This window comes from Grampus griseus (genome assembly GCF_964374135.1).
Source record: "Grampus griseus genome assembly, chromosome: 8".
Classification (NCBI taxonomy): Eukaryota; Metazoa; Chordata; class Mammalia; order Artiodactyla; family Delphinidae; genus Grampus; species Grampus griseus.
In genome coordinates this window covers 83,155,443-83,170,969 of record NC_139002.1, presented here as the reverse complement: position 1 = coordinate 83,170,969, position 15,527 = coordinate 83,155,443, and the positions used below count along the sequence as shown (strand labels likewise).

The 15,527-nt window shown below is 43.6% G+C and overlaps 1 protein-coding gene across 1 annotated transcript in view; it reads left to right on the top strand.

Annotated features, from left to right (window-relative positions):
• Positions 1 to 6,058: 6,058 nt before the first annotated feature.
• The window catches only part of MPPED2 (metallophosphoesterase domain containing 2), a gene marked incomplete at its 5' end in the record, with an annotated part of 167,103 nt that continues 157,634 nt past the window's right edge, over positions 6,059 to 15,527 (top strand). Inside the window, one exon of the mRNA XM_082660492.1 lies at positions 6,059 to 6,186. Coding sequence (XP_082516618.1) covers positions 6,059 to 6,186 — 128 coding nt within the window. The remainder of the gene's footprint in view (positions 6,187 to 15,527) is intronic.

Below are 15,527 nucleotides of genomic sequence, written 5' to 3'. Positions count from 1 at the left end.
GCCCTCAGCTCCCTCCTCCTCTTGCAACCCCGGGGCCTCAGGGCGCCAGTGGGGGTTCGAGTGGGCCGGGGCAGCAGGAGGGGCGCGCGGGGGCGCGGGGTCCCGCCGGGGAGCGCGCACAGAGCGGCGCCTCGGCCGCCCTGCTTCCTGGAGCTGTGCTCCTTTGACCCCAGTGGCAGTCCCTGTCACTGCACCGCTCTCGCTCCCTCCGGCTCGCCGCGCCCTCGCTCCCTCTCTTCGCCCCCTCGCTCGCTCTCTCCCCAGATCGAGGCTGCTCCCGTCCTTTCTCCCCCGCGCCTCCCTCTCGTGCCGCGCCCCCCGGCCCCCAGCCCCAGCCCGCGGCGGGACCTCTGGGGTCGAAGGTTCTGGCCCGCCCGCGCCCCTCGCCGCCCCCGCGCGCCTCCCGCCGGCTCCTGCTGCTTCGCGATGGATCGCCTGCTCGCCGGGCGCTGAAGGCATCCCCAGGACCCGGAGCGCAGCCCGGGAAAGGTAATCCGCCCCGGGAAGGGAGGCGGAGGGCGGGGGAGGGGGAGGAGGCGGCCGGGCGCCCGGTGCCGCGCGCGAGAGGAAGGGAAAAAAATGCACACACAAAGCGGAGCCCGGGTGCGAGGTGCCTTGTCAGCGGCGCGTGCGAGGGGCTCGGAGGCTGCGGACCGCGGCTGCCCCGGTGCCCCTGACATTCTCACAAGCCGGCGCTTCCCGGGCAATTCGGAACCCGAGGAGGGCTTATTTTCAACCCCCGAGCGAAAGCGAATTCTTTTTTAGGAGCTGTCTCCCTCCCACTCCCCATCTTGACCCTCTGCCCTTCTCCCCTCCCCCCCCCCCCCCAGTCCTCGGCCCTCGACCTCCCGGGGTCCTCACCTCGCGGCTCCCTCCTCCGCCGGGATTTCTTAGGAGGGAAGGAGGGGGTGTCGGCGAGGGGCGGCGGCGAAAGCCCGGCAGCGGGGATGGGGGTGGGGACGAGGGCTCGGCGAGCTGTTTACTAGAAAGTCCCGGGGTTATGTGTTCGAGCCGCCCCGGCCTAGGCCCGGGTGCATTGTGTTGGCCCGAGCCCCGGGCGCCCGCGGCGGCCCGAGCGAGGTGCGGTGGCCAGGAAGGCGCCGCGCAGCTTTGTGCTCGGGCTGCGCTCCGCGGCCGCCCCCGGGCCGCCCGCGTGCGCGCCGCTCTCGCGCGGGGCTGTTTCTCACTCTCTCCCGGCGCCCCAACCTCGCTCTCCCCCGCCGCCTCCGGTCTCCACGATCGTAGCCTGCAGATCGAGCAGGCGACCCGGGCTGGGCTGCGGGGGACGAGCAGCGAGAAAAAGTAACCGTTGCCGCCCGATTTCTTCCCTTGAGAGGCAGGAGTTTCTATGCTATTTACATGTAACAGGGTTATCTTTGTAAAGCCTTTGAATTACAAGGTTTGCGGCCTAGGAGGTAGAGGGGGCATTTTCCTGGAGGTTGGGGAGGGGATTAGAATCTACCAGCAAGGAAGGAAATTAAGGATGCTCCAGTGGGGTAGATTTATTACCACATTCCCCCCCAACACACCCCAAATTAAGTGCAAATGCGGGTCATGAAAAATGTGTAATTGACTTGAGATGCTGCAAACAAACACAAACAGGTCATGGTGGAAAAAACAAACAAAACTTTAAGTGCAAGGAAAGATTTCCAAAGGGGGGGGAATCCGTGGCCTCCACACCCCCTTCCAACGCTCGCTGGCTCCCTCCCTTTCTTTCTCTGCCGCTCCAGGGAAGCAGCCCCGCAGCTCCGGGGCAGAGAGCAGGGAGGCGGTGGCGGCTCCGGGCGCGGGCTCCGCTCTGAGGGTTCGGGGATGCCAACGCGCCCTGGAGGCTGACGTCGGGGGCGTGGGGCTGTGATGCTCGAGCGAGGATGGTGCGGTGTCAGAGCCATTGGCCGCCGGTGGTCATCAATCAATTCGGGGCTGGGGGAAAGGTAGAGAAAGAAAGGCGCCCAACGGAGCCTGGGGCCACGAGCGCCAGCGCCAACAGTGCCAGAAGCGGCGGCCTCAGCGGAGGCGACGGCGGTGGCAACGGGGGACTGAGCGAGTAAGGCGAGCTGGTGCTCCAGGAAGGAAGGGGGAGCTGTAGTCCGGACAAGCCGGCCGTGAGCCGGGAAGGCAGGGCGCGCGCGAGTGTGTCAGTGTGTGTGTGTGTGTGTGTGTGTGTGTAGTTGCTGACCACCCCCAACTGCCCACCCTAGATTTAAAACAAACACACCAATCCAAAGTAGAGAATTCCGCGCCCCCCGCCCCACCATATATAGGCTCTACGCGTTGCCAGAGGCGCGGGAGAAAAGTCCTGCCCTTTCTTTCCGAAAGAATGTGCCAGCCGGGTGTCCGCAGTGCTGGAGACAAGTTCAGGTGTAAGTGCGTCGGGAGGGAGGGCGCTCTGTGGACAGAGGCACGTGGAACTTTGTGCATCCGTCTAAACACCTTGCTGGAGAAGCCGCCCGGAAGGCTTCTGGGCATCGCTCCGGAATACAGGGATGAGTAACTGGAGATGGGCATGAAAGAGTAAGGGCGTGAGTTGAGAAAGCACTCGATCTGTGCTGCAGAGGGAGAAGAAAGCGAAATTTGGCGGAGTCGGAGCAGGCGAGTCCCAAAGTCTGGCCAGGCTGTCGGGCGGTCTTCTTAGGGGTAGTGAATAAAATGAGCATCCTTGTTTAAACGAGGAAATCACGGGCTCCTTTCTCATAGGCTGTGCCGTGCAGTGCTCGGGCAGAGAGGTCATGAGTTGTTGCTTTGAAAACTCTTGGTAAATTGGACTTCTGGTGTCTAGGAGGTGGAGACAGTTATTTAATTCCTCAGCTTTTAATCCCTTCATTGCCAGCAGACTTTAAAAGCGTTTCCCACTAGATTCCTGAAAAAGAACATTCCAAGTTGCACAGCTTAAGGCACAGGATAAGTGATTGCTGTCTAGGAAATGCAAAATGTGCTCGCATGATTTTTTTTTTAAAGGGAAAATCAAAGTAGCACCAGCATGAATGTTTGGCAGTGTCACATTTTTCTTTAGGATTCCTGGCATTTAGTACTGGGTTCCTTTGTTTTATAGAGCAAATGTATTGAAGTATAAAAATGGAAATTTTAAAAAAGAATACTGGTCTCTGTAAATATTATACATAAAGTAATGTAAGTGTGATGAGGATGAGCTGCTCCAAAATCTGATTATTTGGAAGGCTTTACTGACTAAATATGTGAAGCAAGGTGATGCAGGTTCTTGGTAGTTTTAGGTGGTGTATCATTCTGTCTTGTTTCAAGCTTTTTCCAGATTTCTCAGGTTAGAGGAGGGAGTTTACCAAAAAAAAAACAAAAAACAAAAAGGCCTTTCCCATGTATTGGTGTTTCCTATTCTTGGGATATGATCATCTTGTGATGTGAGTGGGGGTGAACATAGCATTTTTAAAAAATAAGCTTTTTCTTGATTTCTCTATAAAGGTTCCTGTGAAAGTTTTGAAGCTCTCTGCCTCAGTCTGACATTTTCTTCAAAGGACTCCAGTTTAAAGAAGATAGACACTGCAGGTGCACTGTTTCGATAAAACATTTGAAAGAGAACATGGTAAAGATGAATTCAAATGAGGTGCCAGCCACCCATTTAGCCTTTCCGAGTAACAGGGGCCTGTGCTTGCTGAAGAGGCACAGATCTCACTTGATAGAAAAGGCAAAATCCCATGTTGACTTTAGGGTACAGTGGACCATATAGGAGTGCAAACTGATCACCTTCTAAGTTCCATCTTTTCTGGACTTCAAACGGGAGGGTCTGATGCTAACTACTGTAAGTCATTGCCTAGATATTTACATAACAGGAATGTATCTTTCATTTGTAGGCCATTTTGCTTAGTTTAATTAGCGAGTTTACTCCAGAAACATTTAAACTGTTTCTGGCACCCGGTGCAGAGATTGTTACTGAGAGGTCACAATGGTCTAGACATGAATTTTGCTTCTCTTGCTTCTTGATGTTCTGTATTTCACACAATAGACATTGATGGCAGGAACATAAGAATTCTCATGTAATTTTTACACCACTCTCTAATTTATGCAAACACTAAGTTCTTGCAGTCTGAAAATGTGTATTTTTTCCCCTCTGTGCTTTGATGGCTAACATTCTTTTTAATGACAGTCATTTCTATAACAGGAAGATGTTTTCATTTGTTTTTACTTTTCAGCGTGGTGCAATTATGCAGTTTTGCGCTTCAGTCGTGTCTCTCTGTACTTTGTGTCTCAAAAGAGAATTACAGTACTTAGAACAGGACTGCAATTTGAAGCAGGTGTTGTGTTTTACTGTTATGCAAAATAACAGTAAAATATAATTGTGGGGGAAATTAAGGAAACAGCTGCAAACTTGGTATGAAAACTGCTACATTATGATTTGTAAGCAGTTCTTATAGATATCTTACATCAGAGGAGTGGGGAAAGATTTTAATTTGTTAATCCTACTGGCCTGGTTGTCTGTCAGCTAGCGCTTAGAGGACTCATACCTCCCATGAAGTCAGGAAGAAGAAAGAGAACCCTAAGTGACACTTTGTTTAAAATGCCAGAGCATGAGGGATTCATTTCTTAGCGGTGCTGTTGTGCATTAGGAATGCAGGCAAGGTGGGTGTTATTTAGCTTGCTTTGCTCATATGAAGAAGGCAATGATTTGAGTAGAATGCTGTGGAATTTCTTAGCCCAGCTAGCATATGGAGGACTACACAAGCCCCGGGTTGTAAAATAATAAAATAAATGGCCTATGGCAGGCCATCTGCCTTTTGCTTGGTATTTAAGGTGTTTCATGCCAAATTTAAATCTAATCCTATTATTCTAAATATTTTTATTTGAGATAGCAGCTAAGATTCCCAGAGCTTAATGGTGCACATGGTGAAAATATTCTAATGTGGAGCACTTGAAGTAAGAAGGCGGGTTACCTAAGGGTTATCCAGGGAGCTGCTGCCCGCTTCTTTACAATTTCACTGATCAATTGCAGCAGCAACCAAGCAGGGGTGTGCTCTGCTCAGTCTTTGCACACTTGGTATAAAAATAAGCATCCTCATTTCCGAACCCAGTGCAGCAAATAATATATTGACATTTATACAAAGAATCAAAAAGAACAGAAACATTTTTTAAAGTATGAAACCAGCTACTGAGAATTATGCAGCACCAAGCAGGAGTGAAGCGGTAGATTCAGTGACCACCCTCCTTTACCTCTCCTTCTGGGCTCCAAGAGGGGCGGTAATGAGCGCATCCAAAATGGTGGTCCAAGCCTAGATGTATTTGACTTTCCTCTGAGTAACTGGAGGGTTTAAAGAAATTATATTACATTTAGCAAGAAGGATTTGCCTTCCATAAAGTTCTTGGCCAGAGTGGAATCCATATATATATACCAAGATTTGAGTACCTATGTGTGTTGGGAGCCACTGTGAAAGAAAAAATTGTATGTGATGTGTGTATATATTATGCGTGTATTACAGTTACAAACAGGTATCTGTTATGAGCACAGCATTTTAAATTTACATTTGGCATTGTGTTTTATGGCTGTGCTAAGCACCGGGATTTCAAATTATTCTGTGACACCAACTTTGTACAGACCAAACATTCCAATTAGCAGGGAAGGTTTGGAAGATTCGCCACTTCGAGCACAAACCATTTATAGTTAGACACCATGGCAACTGTGGATGTGCCCCTTCCGTAATTCACGTTAAGTGCCATAATGATGATTAAAGAGGAAATCTTAGTTTGAACACCACTGAAATGGTTTGCTAGCAGCCAGCCTTATCATTCGGAGTGTCATGTCCATTCTGAAGTACATGCTGGGTGGAGAATTGGGAAAGGTTTTATCCATGAGGCAACCACACAGATTAAGATTTTTCCTGAACCAATTTCATGTCTAGGTGTCCCATCTGACATCGCTTAGAACATCCTCTTTTTCTTTGTTCTCATTTTTTTTCATTTGTTTTTTTCAGAAACACACAGCAGTATTGATGAGTAGACCCTTGGGTTCAGAGATTGGGCTGAAACGCACCATGCCTGCTTCCATCCTTTGCTCCGGAAAGTTGTGAATTGCTCATGCCTATAGGGAGGAAGGATGGCACATGGGATTCCTTCTCAAGGCAAGGTTACCATAACGGTGGATGAGTACAGCTCCAACCCCACCCAGGCATTCACGCACTACAACATCAACCAGAGCAGATTCCAGCCGCCACATGTACATATGTAAGTATCACTCATGAACTTAAAAAAATTAGCCATCAGGAAACTAGAAATAAAATAAGAAATTCACTGATGACTTCTGCCCAGGAGAATAAAAGGTGTATGATTCCCCAAACAGATGGGTATCTATGGTTCCAAGTACAACTCAGAGGAATCCTCCACGTTGGTGTAACGCTGAACTTTTCCAGAGTATGTACTTTCAACTACAATTTGGCATGAGATCTTCAGAGCCTCTGAGGGTTGCCCTCATTTTGTGTATAACAACAGAGAGGTTAAGGTATTTGCCTAATGTCACACAGTGAATTTTGGCAGAGTCTCCTGACCCCTAATTCAGTTTGCTTTATGTTATACTGCTTGCCTCCATGATGAAATATCTTTAAAATTTCTGTAGTTTCCCCCCCACAGCACACACCTCACCCCCCCACCCCTTTACGTTCAGCTGGGAAACAGGCCTAATTGGGACTAATTGTCCAGCCACTGCTAAATCCATCGTCTTGCCTGTTGCTCGTAGAACGTGTGCTGCATGCTGCAGGACTCAAACAATATGGGGAACAAAGGATTAAGGGACAGTGGAACAGTTGGTTCCAGGAATTGTACTTTCCCCTCACTCCCTAATACTATTTAAGTCATGTCTCAGTTTAAACTGTTTCAGGAGCAAAGTGTGGGAGAAATCCAGAGGCAAAGATTTTGCAGCACCTGGATGCACACCAGCTTTTTTTCTGTTCCTCTGCTGCAGGATGTGCTGGGCTTTCAGCAGAAGGGGCAAAAGGTCACCATCTCCCTTGTTTATTCAAGGCCTGGTGCTCATTCTCTATTAGACTCTTCCAATGTCTAACATGAGTCTTTCACAGTAGGCCTAAACCCCTTTGCAAACCATTATATAGTCAAGAGAGAAAAGAGGTTAGGGCTCTGTTGAATGTTTTTGCCATTGCTGGCAAAATTGAACTCGGGGCACGTCCAAGTCACAAGCTCTTTTTTAAGTAATTGTTTTATTTGAGCATTTAAAAAAAAACAGTAGGTCTCCCCCAACCCAACACGCACACACATGCGCACACACACACTCTCAACCCCCCCCCCCCCCAATTTAGAAACACTAACCAAACAAAAAGATCCTTCTCTTGACTGCCTGGGTAGTATAGTAAATACTGGGATGTACTTCGCAAGTATGCAAATAGAGCTACTCAATTATCTATGATGGGAATTCTGCAAAAAAAAAAAAAAAAAAAGGAGAAGAAAAAGAAAAATCCTTGCAAATGGTTAATGCTAAACTATTTCTAAGATTATTCTACTTTCTTTAAATCAGAATATATTCATGATAATGAAGGATTCCTAACATGGTTTTAAGGAGAGGTTTTTAAGGGGAATAAGATTTTTCTTTGTTAAAATGGCTTTTCTGAACAATAACTGTGTTCATTTCAAATATTCCTTTTATTCTTCTGCTTCTGATAATTTCTTTTTCTTCAAATATGTTATAGAATGTGTGCAAGCTGGGCTTAGGATTCCTTTAGCTCTGCTTTGCTGGTGTGACGTTTTGTATTAGAGAATCACAAAGCACTTTGTGGATTCTGTTTCCTCCCAGGCAAAAGAAAGTATATTTTGCCCCAGATTCCTTGGAAAATGACTGATAGGGAATCTTAGCTTATTCTTCGCTTGTTTGTAGCCCTAAGATTCCACTGGTGAACTGTGAATGCTCAGAGGTATTTTAAAAATCATGTAACTTTAGGACTGATGTGCTTAGATCTAGCCATGAAAAGTTCGAAGGATCAAATTATAGCTTTTATGAAAACAAGGCTTGAAAAATGGAGTTTGCGGTGGCAGCCTAGACAGCTGTGTAGCCCTTTTACCAGACTTCCTTCCTAGAAGTAGAGGATTCTTCCACGGTCAACTCCAGCTGGCCTTTTCACCTTCATCACCCACTAAGGGCTTCCCACCTGAACCCTTTGTTCCAGCCACGCATGTTGACTCTACCACCTGAGCACCCCGTGAGCCCTTTCCATCTCAGTGCTTTTACTGTTTCTCACAGCTGAGACACTCTTACACTCTGCTGAGAGCCAGTTCAGGCCCCTCTATGTCTAGGAAACCTCTTCTATCTCACCCAATCCAAAATGACTGTGCTTACCTACCCCCCTACCAACACGATGTCCCTCGTCATTTGGTATTTACTTCAAACCAGACCTCTCTCCCACCCGCCCTCTCTCTCAACTATGTCATTCATTTCTTAAAGGCAGGGATTGAGCAGGTAACAGGTGCTTAGAAATACTAATTGATTGCTTGCTTGATTGACCCATTGATTTGATTGTGAATTGAGATGAGAAATTGTGATTGAGATTTGGAAATTTTCATTGGGATCCTTCTGTCCTGTCTTAATATTTTGAGTGTTTGTATGAACGTGTGTGCATGTTATCAAGATGCTGGCCGACCTTTTCCTTGGCCTTTCTTTTCCGCGCTTGGTGCCCTGGCACGGTGACCGGCCCATGCTGGGCATTCAGCTTAGTTAAATGGGATCATGTTATATTTTAAAAGATTGCCTTGAGTCTAAATAGAAACTTAAATTGGCTGGAAAATACCTATAAAATGTTTAGTCTAAAATGTCTTAAGTTTTTCTAAAATTTTTAACATGTTACGGTAGAGCTTTACTCCTCTCCACAAAGATATTGTCTTTTCCACTTGAATAGTTGCTCATTTATTTTGCATGGGTTTCTTAAAATATTTGCTTTCCTTTGGCACTTAACAACTGAGGTCTATGAAGACCCATGACAGATCACCTGGATTGGAGTTACAATGCTGGGTCCTTAAATGATCTGTTATTTTCTTTCATGAAACCTAGTTGAGGTTTTCTTACCTTAGTTAAGGAATAGCTCACTTCCCATCTAATTCAGTTTGTCTCACCTCAGCTTTGTGACCCATCTTGGGCAATTTACCTCTTTTCTCCCGGCCTCAGTAAATGTAAACATTTGTACCAAATGATAGCTATGGATCTTTTTAGCTCTGACATACTAAGATTAAGATTGCAGTTAAGACATTTATTTGCAAGGTGTTGCTGTGGAGGGAGCACAGATGCGTAAGACCCGGTTCCCATCTTTAGAAGCTCATCACTGATTCAGAGCTGTTCTTTCCACTGGCTTTAAGGGTTTACTCCATGGTCTTGGTTTCGCTTCACCTGTGAGTTCTGACCAGGTTGCCACCAAGCTTTCTAAGAGTCACTAGCCCATACATCTCTGCCTGTGACGTAGGGAGGATTTTTTTTTTAAAAGAAAGCAATCCGATATGACCTTGGAAAAGAAAATTAAAGCGCAGTTGGAGTTGACAGGGCAGACTTGAACCCAGAATTCATGAGCCCCTCTTATCCAGACTCTTGAACATACTGATAGATGTGATAGTTGAAAACCAACAATTAACAGGGCTTCATTTTTCTACAACCCTGTCATCTTCCCCAGCAGAATGTTATTTAGTATTTTTAATGATGAAAATTATTTAGTATTTTTAATGATAGTGGGAGGAGGTGCTCAAGGAGCCAGTGTAGGTCTGAAAACACCATCAAGATTTGGTATGTTTTAGATTACCTGAGGCCTAATAAAATGCTGTAAGACATCTTTAGTAGGGTACCCAACCATCTCCATTTTTGCATCGAAAGTCCCACATTCCGGGAGACCCCTCAGTTCCCTGCAAACCAGGATGGTTGGCTACCCTACTGAGGTTAATTCCTCAACTTTTTCTTTAAGGTTTGGTTGCTAGGAAGCTCAAATCAAATTTATTTTCAGTTTTAGCTACATCCTCGTCTACGGCTTTAGTTGTCAACACCCCTGGAACCTTACGTAGCTCTTGTTCTTTTATACTTATTTTGAGGAGGCAGTGTAGTGTCATGGTCGGAGTTTCCAGTGGAATCAGATTGTTGGATTTAAAACCTGGTTGCACCACTTACTAGCTGTGTAACCAACCATGGACAAAGGTATTAACTTCTCTGGGGTTTTTTTCCCCATCTCTAAAGTGTGGATGATAAAAGTAGTGCCTATCTCCAAAGGTTGCTGTGAAGGTTAAAAACTTGTAAAGTTTTTAGAGGAGTACATACTCTGTACTCAGTAAATGTTAGCTCTTCGCATTAATGATTGTTTTATTGATTCTGCACCTTTTTATTCTAAGCTGTCTCAGTCCGTTTTGAAAATCACTGGAGTATAAATAAATGAATAAATAAGAAAATCACTAGTAAGTTTGTCCTGTCTTCCTCCAGGACTCATTACTAGCAAACTTGGCTGGGTGGGAGTTTTGGCTGTCAGGGTTGGAAGGTGCCCTGACTTCTTTTTAAAAAATTTTTTGTTTCTAAATTTTTTATTGAAGTATAGTTAACTTACAAAATTGTATTAGTTTCAGGTGTACAAAATAGTAATTCTGTATTTTTATAGGTTATACTCCATATAAAGTGATTATAAAATATTGGCTGTATTCCCAGTGTTGTACATTACATTCTTGTAGCTTATCTATTTTATACCTATTAGTTCGTACCTCTTAATCACCCTCACTTATTTTGCCCCCGCTCCACCTCTTACCAATCTAGCAACCACCAGTCTGTTCTCTGTGTCTGTGAGTCTGTTTCCGTTTTGTTATATTTGTTCGTTTGTTTTATTTTTTAGATGCCACATGTAAGTGAAAACATATAGTATTTGTCTTTCTCTGTCTGTGCCTTGACTTCTTATTGCCTGTCAAGGAGTGTCTCACCTGCCTTCAGTTACCCCATGGGATTGACAGTCCCAAGGGGGCAAGGAATCCCAAGAGCTGAGTGTCGCCTGGTTGTTCTCTGCAGGGTCGTCTCAGGCCCTTGTACCCCCATCTGTCAGTGTCTTAGGCTCTCTACCTATGGCTGTGGTTACAACAGAAGCATCAAGAGTTAACCATAATTAACTAGGACTGAGTACAAAGGGCACAGCTTGAGCTGGGGAATGAGGACAGTATTCACATGGCAGCTGAGAATGTGGTCTGAAATCAGAGATCTGTATCCACATGCTGATCCCACCAGTTACTGGCTTGGCTAGGTGATGGACAGAATTATTGAACTTCAGTCTTCTCATCTATAAAATGGGTTTGACGAGTCTCTAAGATGGTAGTAAACAATATATGAGATTATGTATATGACATAGTGCCCAGAAGATAGCACTTGATAAATAGATGCTGTGTTAATATTTAGGGTCTTGTGCATTAGCTGGTGAGCATGAAATAAGTGTTAACATCTTTTTGTTTGAACTGCCTGCAAAAACTTGACAAGACCAACTTGTTCTTGTTGCTTTGTTGTGTTTTACAGCATCTGTCAGTGTTTGCTTGGGTATTGCTAATCCGAAATGGTCTGAAGCTTTTAGGGTATCTGGGTGATCTTTCCATGCCAAATTGTTACAGGATTTTGTTTGTCTGATCTGAAGTTTCATTCTTGCATGGTAGGAAGTAAATGTTTATTTCAGGTCTGAATTAGGTATCCTTAGATGCAGGAAGAAAGTTACAGAAGAGTGTTATAGAATGATGCCATTTGGTTAAAAAAAAATCTCAAAATGTGTAGAAAGATAAATACCAACATTACTGGTGATCATGTGGGGAATAAATTTGCAAACAAATCTGGGAGAGGGAGTGATGGGTAAAGATCTTACGCTTTTTATTTTATATACTTTTGGATAATTTTAATTATTTTTTATAAGAACTATGTAATACTTTTATGATAATAAAAACTTTTTTTAAAGAATGATAAAAATGTGATTTGTCTACAGTCCCTTCTGCTTTGTTAGCAAGGTTTGCATTAAAGGCTCACTCTAATGTAAATCTACTTTCTTTGAGCACTGCTTCCTTGGGAGGTACCTTCTTCTGTTTTATGTTATAATCAAGGTATAGACCAAAGGCTGTTCATTGGTTCAGTATAATTCAGCTTGGTCATGTGTGGAAAGATGTGAGGCCAAGGATGCGGGCTACTTCTTAGTCCTATAACTGGAGGGAAATTTCTTTAAGAAGTACCTTCAAATTCATTTTTGAAAGCCAGCAGAGTACATAGTATCAGTAAACAGATAGCTTGCTATAGTGGATGACTTGACAGTGTTTCAGGGAACCTGGATTCTGGTCCCGTCTTGGTCACTAATTAGGTTTGTGATTCCGAGCAAGTTGAGCCTCTTTGAATTTCAAGTTCCTCACCAGCCATTGGGCTCGATGCCCTTTAGCTTCATTCCTTCCTACTCTGGCAGTCTAGGGTTTCTCCTTTTCTTCTCTTTTCTTTAGTCTGTTTGAAATTAAGAACACAAATCCCTCATCATTAGTGATATTCTGTAGGGAAAGATTATAATAGTGAGATATCATGGGGATGCTTTGGAGGGGGAAGACCAATGACCTCTTCCTCACCCAGAGGAAGAGTATCAATGAATGGGTGAATGTCTGGGGCTCTGTAACATTGCACATTACTAACAAGGTAGAAATTCATCCTTTGTCGCAGAGCTGGGCTGCATTCACTGTGCAAAAAAAATTCTAAACGTTTTTCTCTTGGTAAGCTGCTTTCTCTTTCTCATTACAAATTTATCACTGGCCTGAACATTAGCATGGCCATAATTTCTGTTAATGTTTTCAATCTGAAATTCGTCTTGGAGATGGCTGAATGGCCCTTTTGGTTTGTGCTCATATATAAACACGGGGTATTTTTCTTTTTAAAAATAAGCTCTTTTTCCTATATGCTCCCTGAGGGCACTGTTTCGTGGTCCGTGGCAGTTAGACTTCATTTTAGAACTGACTTATTTCCTATTCCGTCGATTTCTTTGTTTGAATTCTGGCTTTAAAAAGGCAACCTAAAATTAGATATATTTTTTTGTCCATATGGATTTGTTCTTAGAAACTTAGCTGTACGTTGCATAACTGGGTAGTTTTGTTTGTTTGTTTGTTTTTGGTTACTTGACTCTCTGGGAGGGTAAAGAATTTTGACAAATAAAGTAGATTCTTTCTACTGTGGTATGCCTGGATTTCAAATCCTGAGGCAGTTATCTACATTTGCAGAGAGAAAGATTCATACGGAAAGTGTGGCCAGTTCCTATCCTGAAGCTAGGAACTGGCTGCTCACCTCTCCTTAGGTATTAAATTTATCTCCTGCTCTAAGTACAGTTTTTTAAAAAATTTCTTTTAGGGAGACATTTTGATAAAAAGAGACAAAATGACAAGACTAGCTAAACAGGAAGTATTATAATAGGGAGTCTGTCTTTGAAACATGCTTAATTTTAATTCTGAGATTTAGAGCCAATGAAGATGTAGATTTTAAGACATAAAAACAAAGCTAATGCCACTAGATCTGCCACATTTTGTGTAACAAACTCTAGGTAGTTCTGAACTATTTCCAAAAAGGAGAAAAAGCTCACCGAGTCTGGGAAGATCTATCCACCATCAGCTTGTTTTTCTTCTTTTTCAGTATTTCCTTAGCTCTCTCCTTCCCATGTCTCTTCCCCTTTTAGACTTTCCTAGCATCCAGGAAATTGGATGTTTCAGTAGCTATCCTGGCATGATTAGGCTATTATTTCAATATTAGTACAGACAAAACTACCACACTTTTCCAGACCGCCGTGTTAGTCTGCCTCTTTTTTTTTAATGTAAAGAGTACACTTAGAGGCTTTGTCTGTGTAGAAACACTAACTCTGCAAAGAGGAAACTCTGTTGAATTTATTGGCCTTTGCAGTATTTGGGTCTGCATAGTTTTCTTCTGTTTTGCTTTGAAGATTTTTTTTCTTCAGTTTCTGTCCCTTTAGAAGGGTAAAATATATGCAAATAAGAAAATGCGTTGTTGCAGGCTTTTCATTTTTTTTCCTTTACCACAAGTCAAGAATATAAGCCCCTCTAGTTGGTTTAAGTTTTTGTATGGCTTTATATTACATAGCAAAGCTCTTGACACTAGTCGAGAAAAAAAAAAAAACAGGAAAAGAAACACTAGTACCATTTAATAAAGCAAACAAGTAAATTTTCAGTACTTGATATTATTGCGCCTTAAAATTCCAGATGAGAATTAAACCCTTCTTGAAGTTCATTTGTCGGTCGTGGCTTCGTTAAAAGATTACAGGGCACTACACCATAACATGAACTCTACTCAAATCCATTTATTTCTTTGGTAGACAGTCTCTGAAACCTTCCAGCTCAAAGGTTTGACAATTCTTGGATTGGAAAAATATCTTTTCCCACCTTTTGGTGGGCTATTTCGGCATTGCTGCTGATTGGCTAAGAAAAGTGGCTTACTTGTAGTATTTAGTTTTAGGTATTTGGGCCACAGACCAAGTTTCAAACCGTTTACGTATTGTACGCTTCGTTTAAAATGTGTTTTGCACAAAGACTTAAAACTGAAATCAAGAAAAAAAGTGAAATCTCCCACCAGCTAAGCAACCTCAGCATGTTTCTCTAATTTCCTGAGTTAGCCTTTTGCTATGACATAGACATTCTACCAGCTCTATTTTGGTCCTGAGTTTTGGAAAATTTTTCCCCCTTTTGTTTCATTTTGCTTTGCCTTAAGACTTCAGAGATAACCACAGAAGCCTGTCAGACTGCATTAGGCATTTTTTTAAAAAAATCACAAGTATCATACCCATTGCTCTTGGTTTTGCCTTATATTTAATATATTCCATTTTTTTTTAAAAGTACCAACTTTTACACGTTTGTCCTGCTTGGGTGGGCAGCAGATATAATGTGGAGGTACATGTTTTATGGAGAAGAGGGAAGATAGTGGTATATGTGAAGGAGAGAGAAAAGACGAGAGGGAGGGCCTAGCAGATATATCCTGTTAGTTCATAACTCTTTCTTGCAGTTATGATGTCCCTGGCCTTGGGCTTGACTTTAACACCAGGAACGTGTCAGCATCCCTAAACATCCGTCAGCAGGAAGATAAGACAGATTTCACCTTGGCTTTGTGGGGTATGCATGCCAACTCTACATACCAATGGATCCAGCATTTGAAAGGATCAGAATAGCAATTTTTGATACATTGACCTGTTTTGATCCCTGAGAAGGAACACTTTGGTAGGCCTTTTTAGGTAACTCAGAAGTTGAGGTTTGCATTTCAATATATAAAAAAAAGTCTATTTGAGAAATAGTGAACTATGAATTGGCTTTTGAGAAATGTAAAAGTATCTGAAACTTCAATTGCCCGAGGTCTGCCATCTGTTAGTATCTAGGAGACTTACCATGCGTTGTGCTCAGATTCTGACTTTTACAGGTTAACTTGTTTTCACTTTGTTCCTGACCTTCACATTTTGGGCACAGCTGGGTGCACTGAAACCTATTTTGACTCCACCAACTTAGAGAAAAGAAGAATGAGGAGGAGGGAGTCTTTGGGAAGAATAGACAGACTAGGAAGGAGG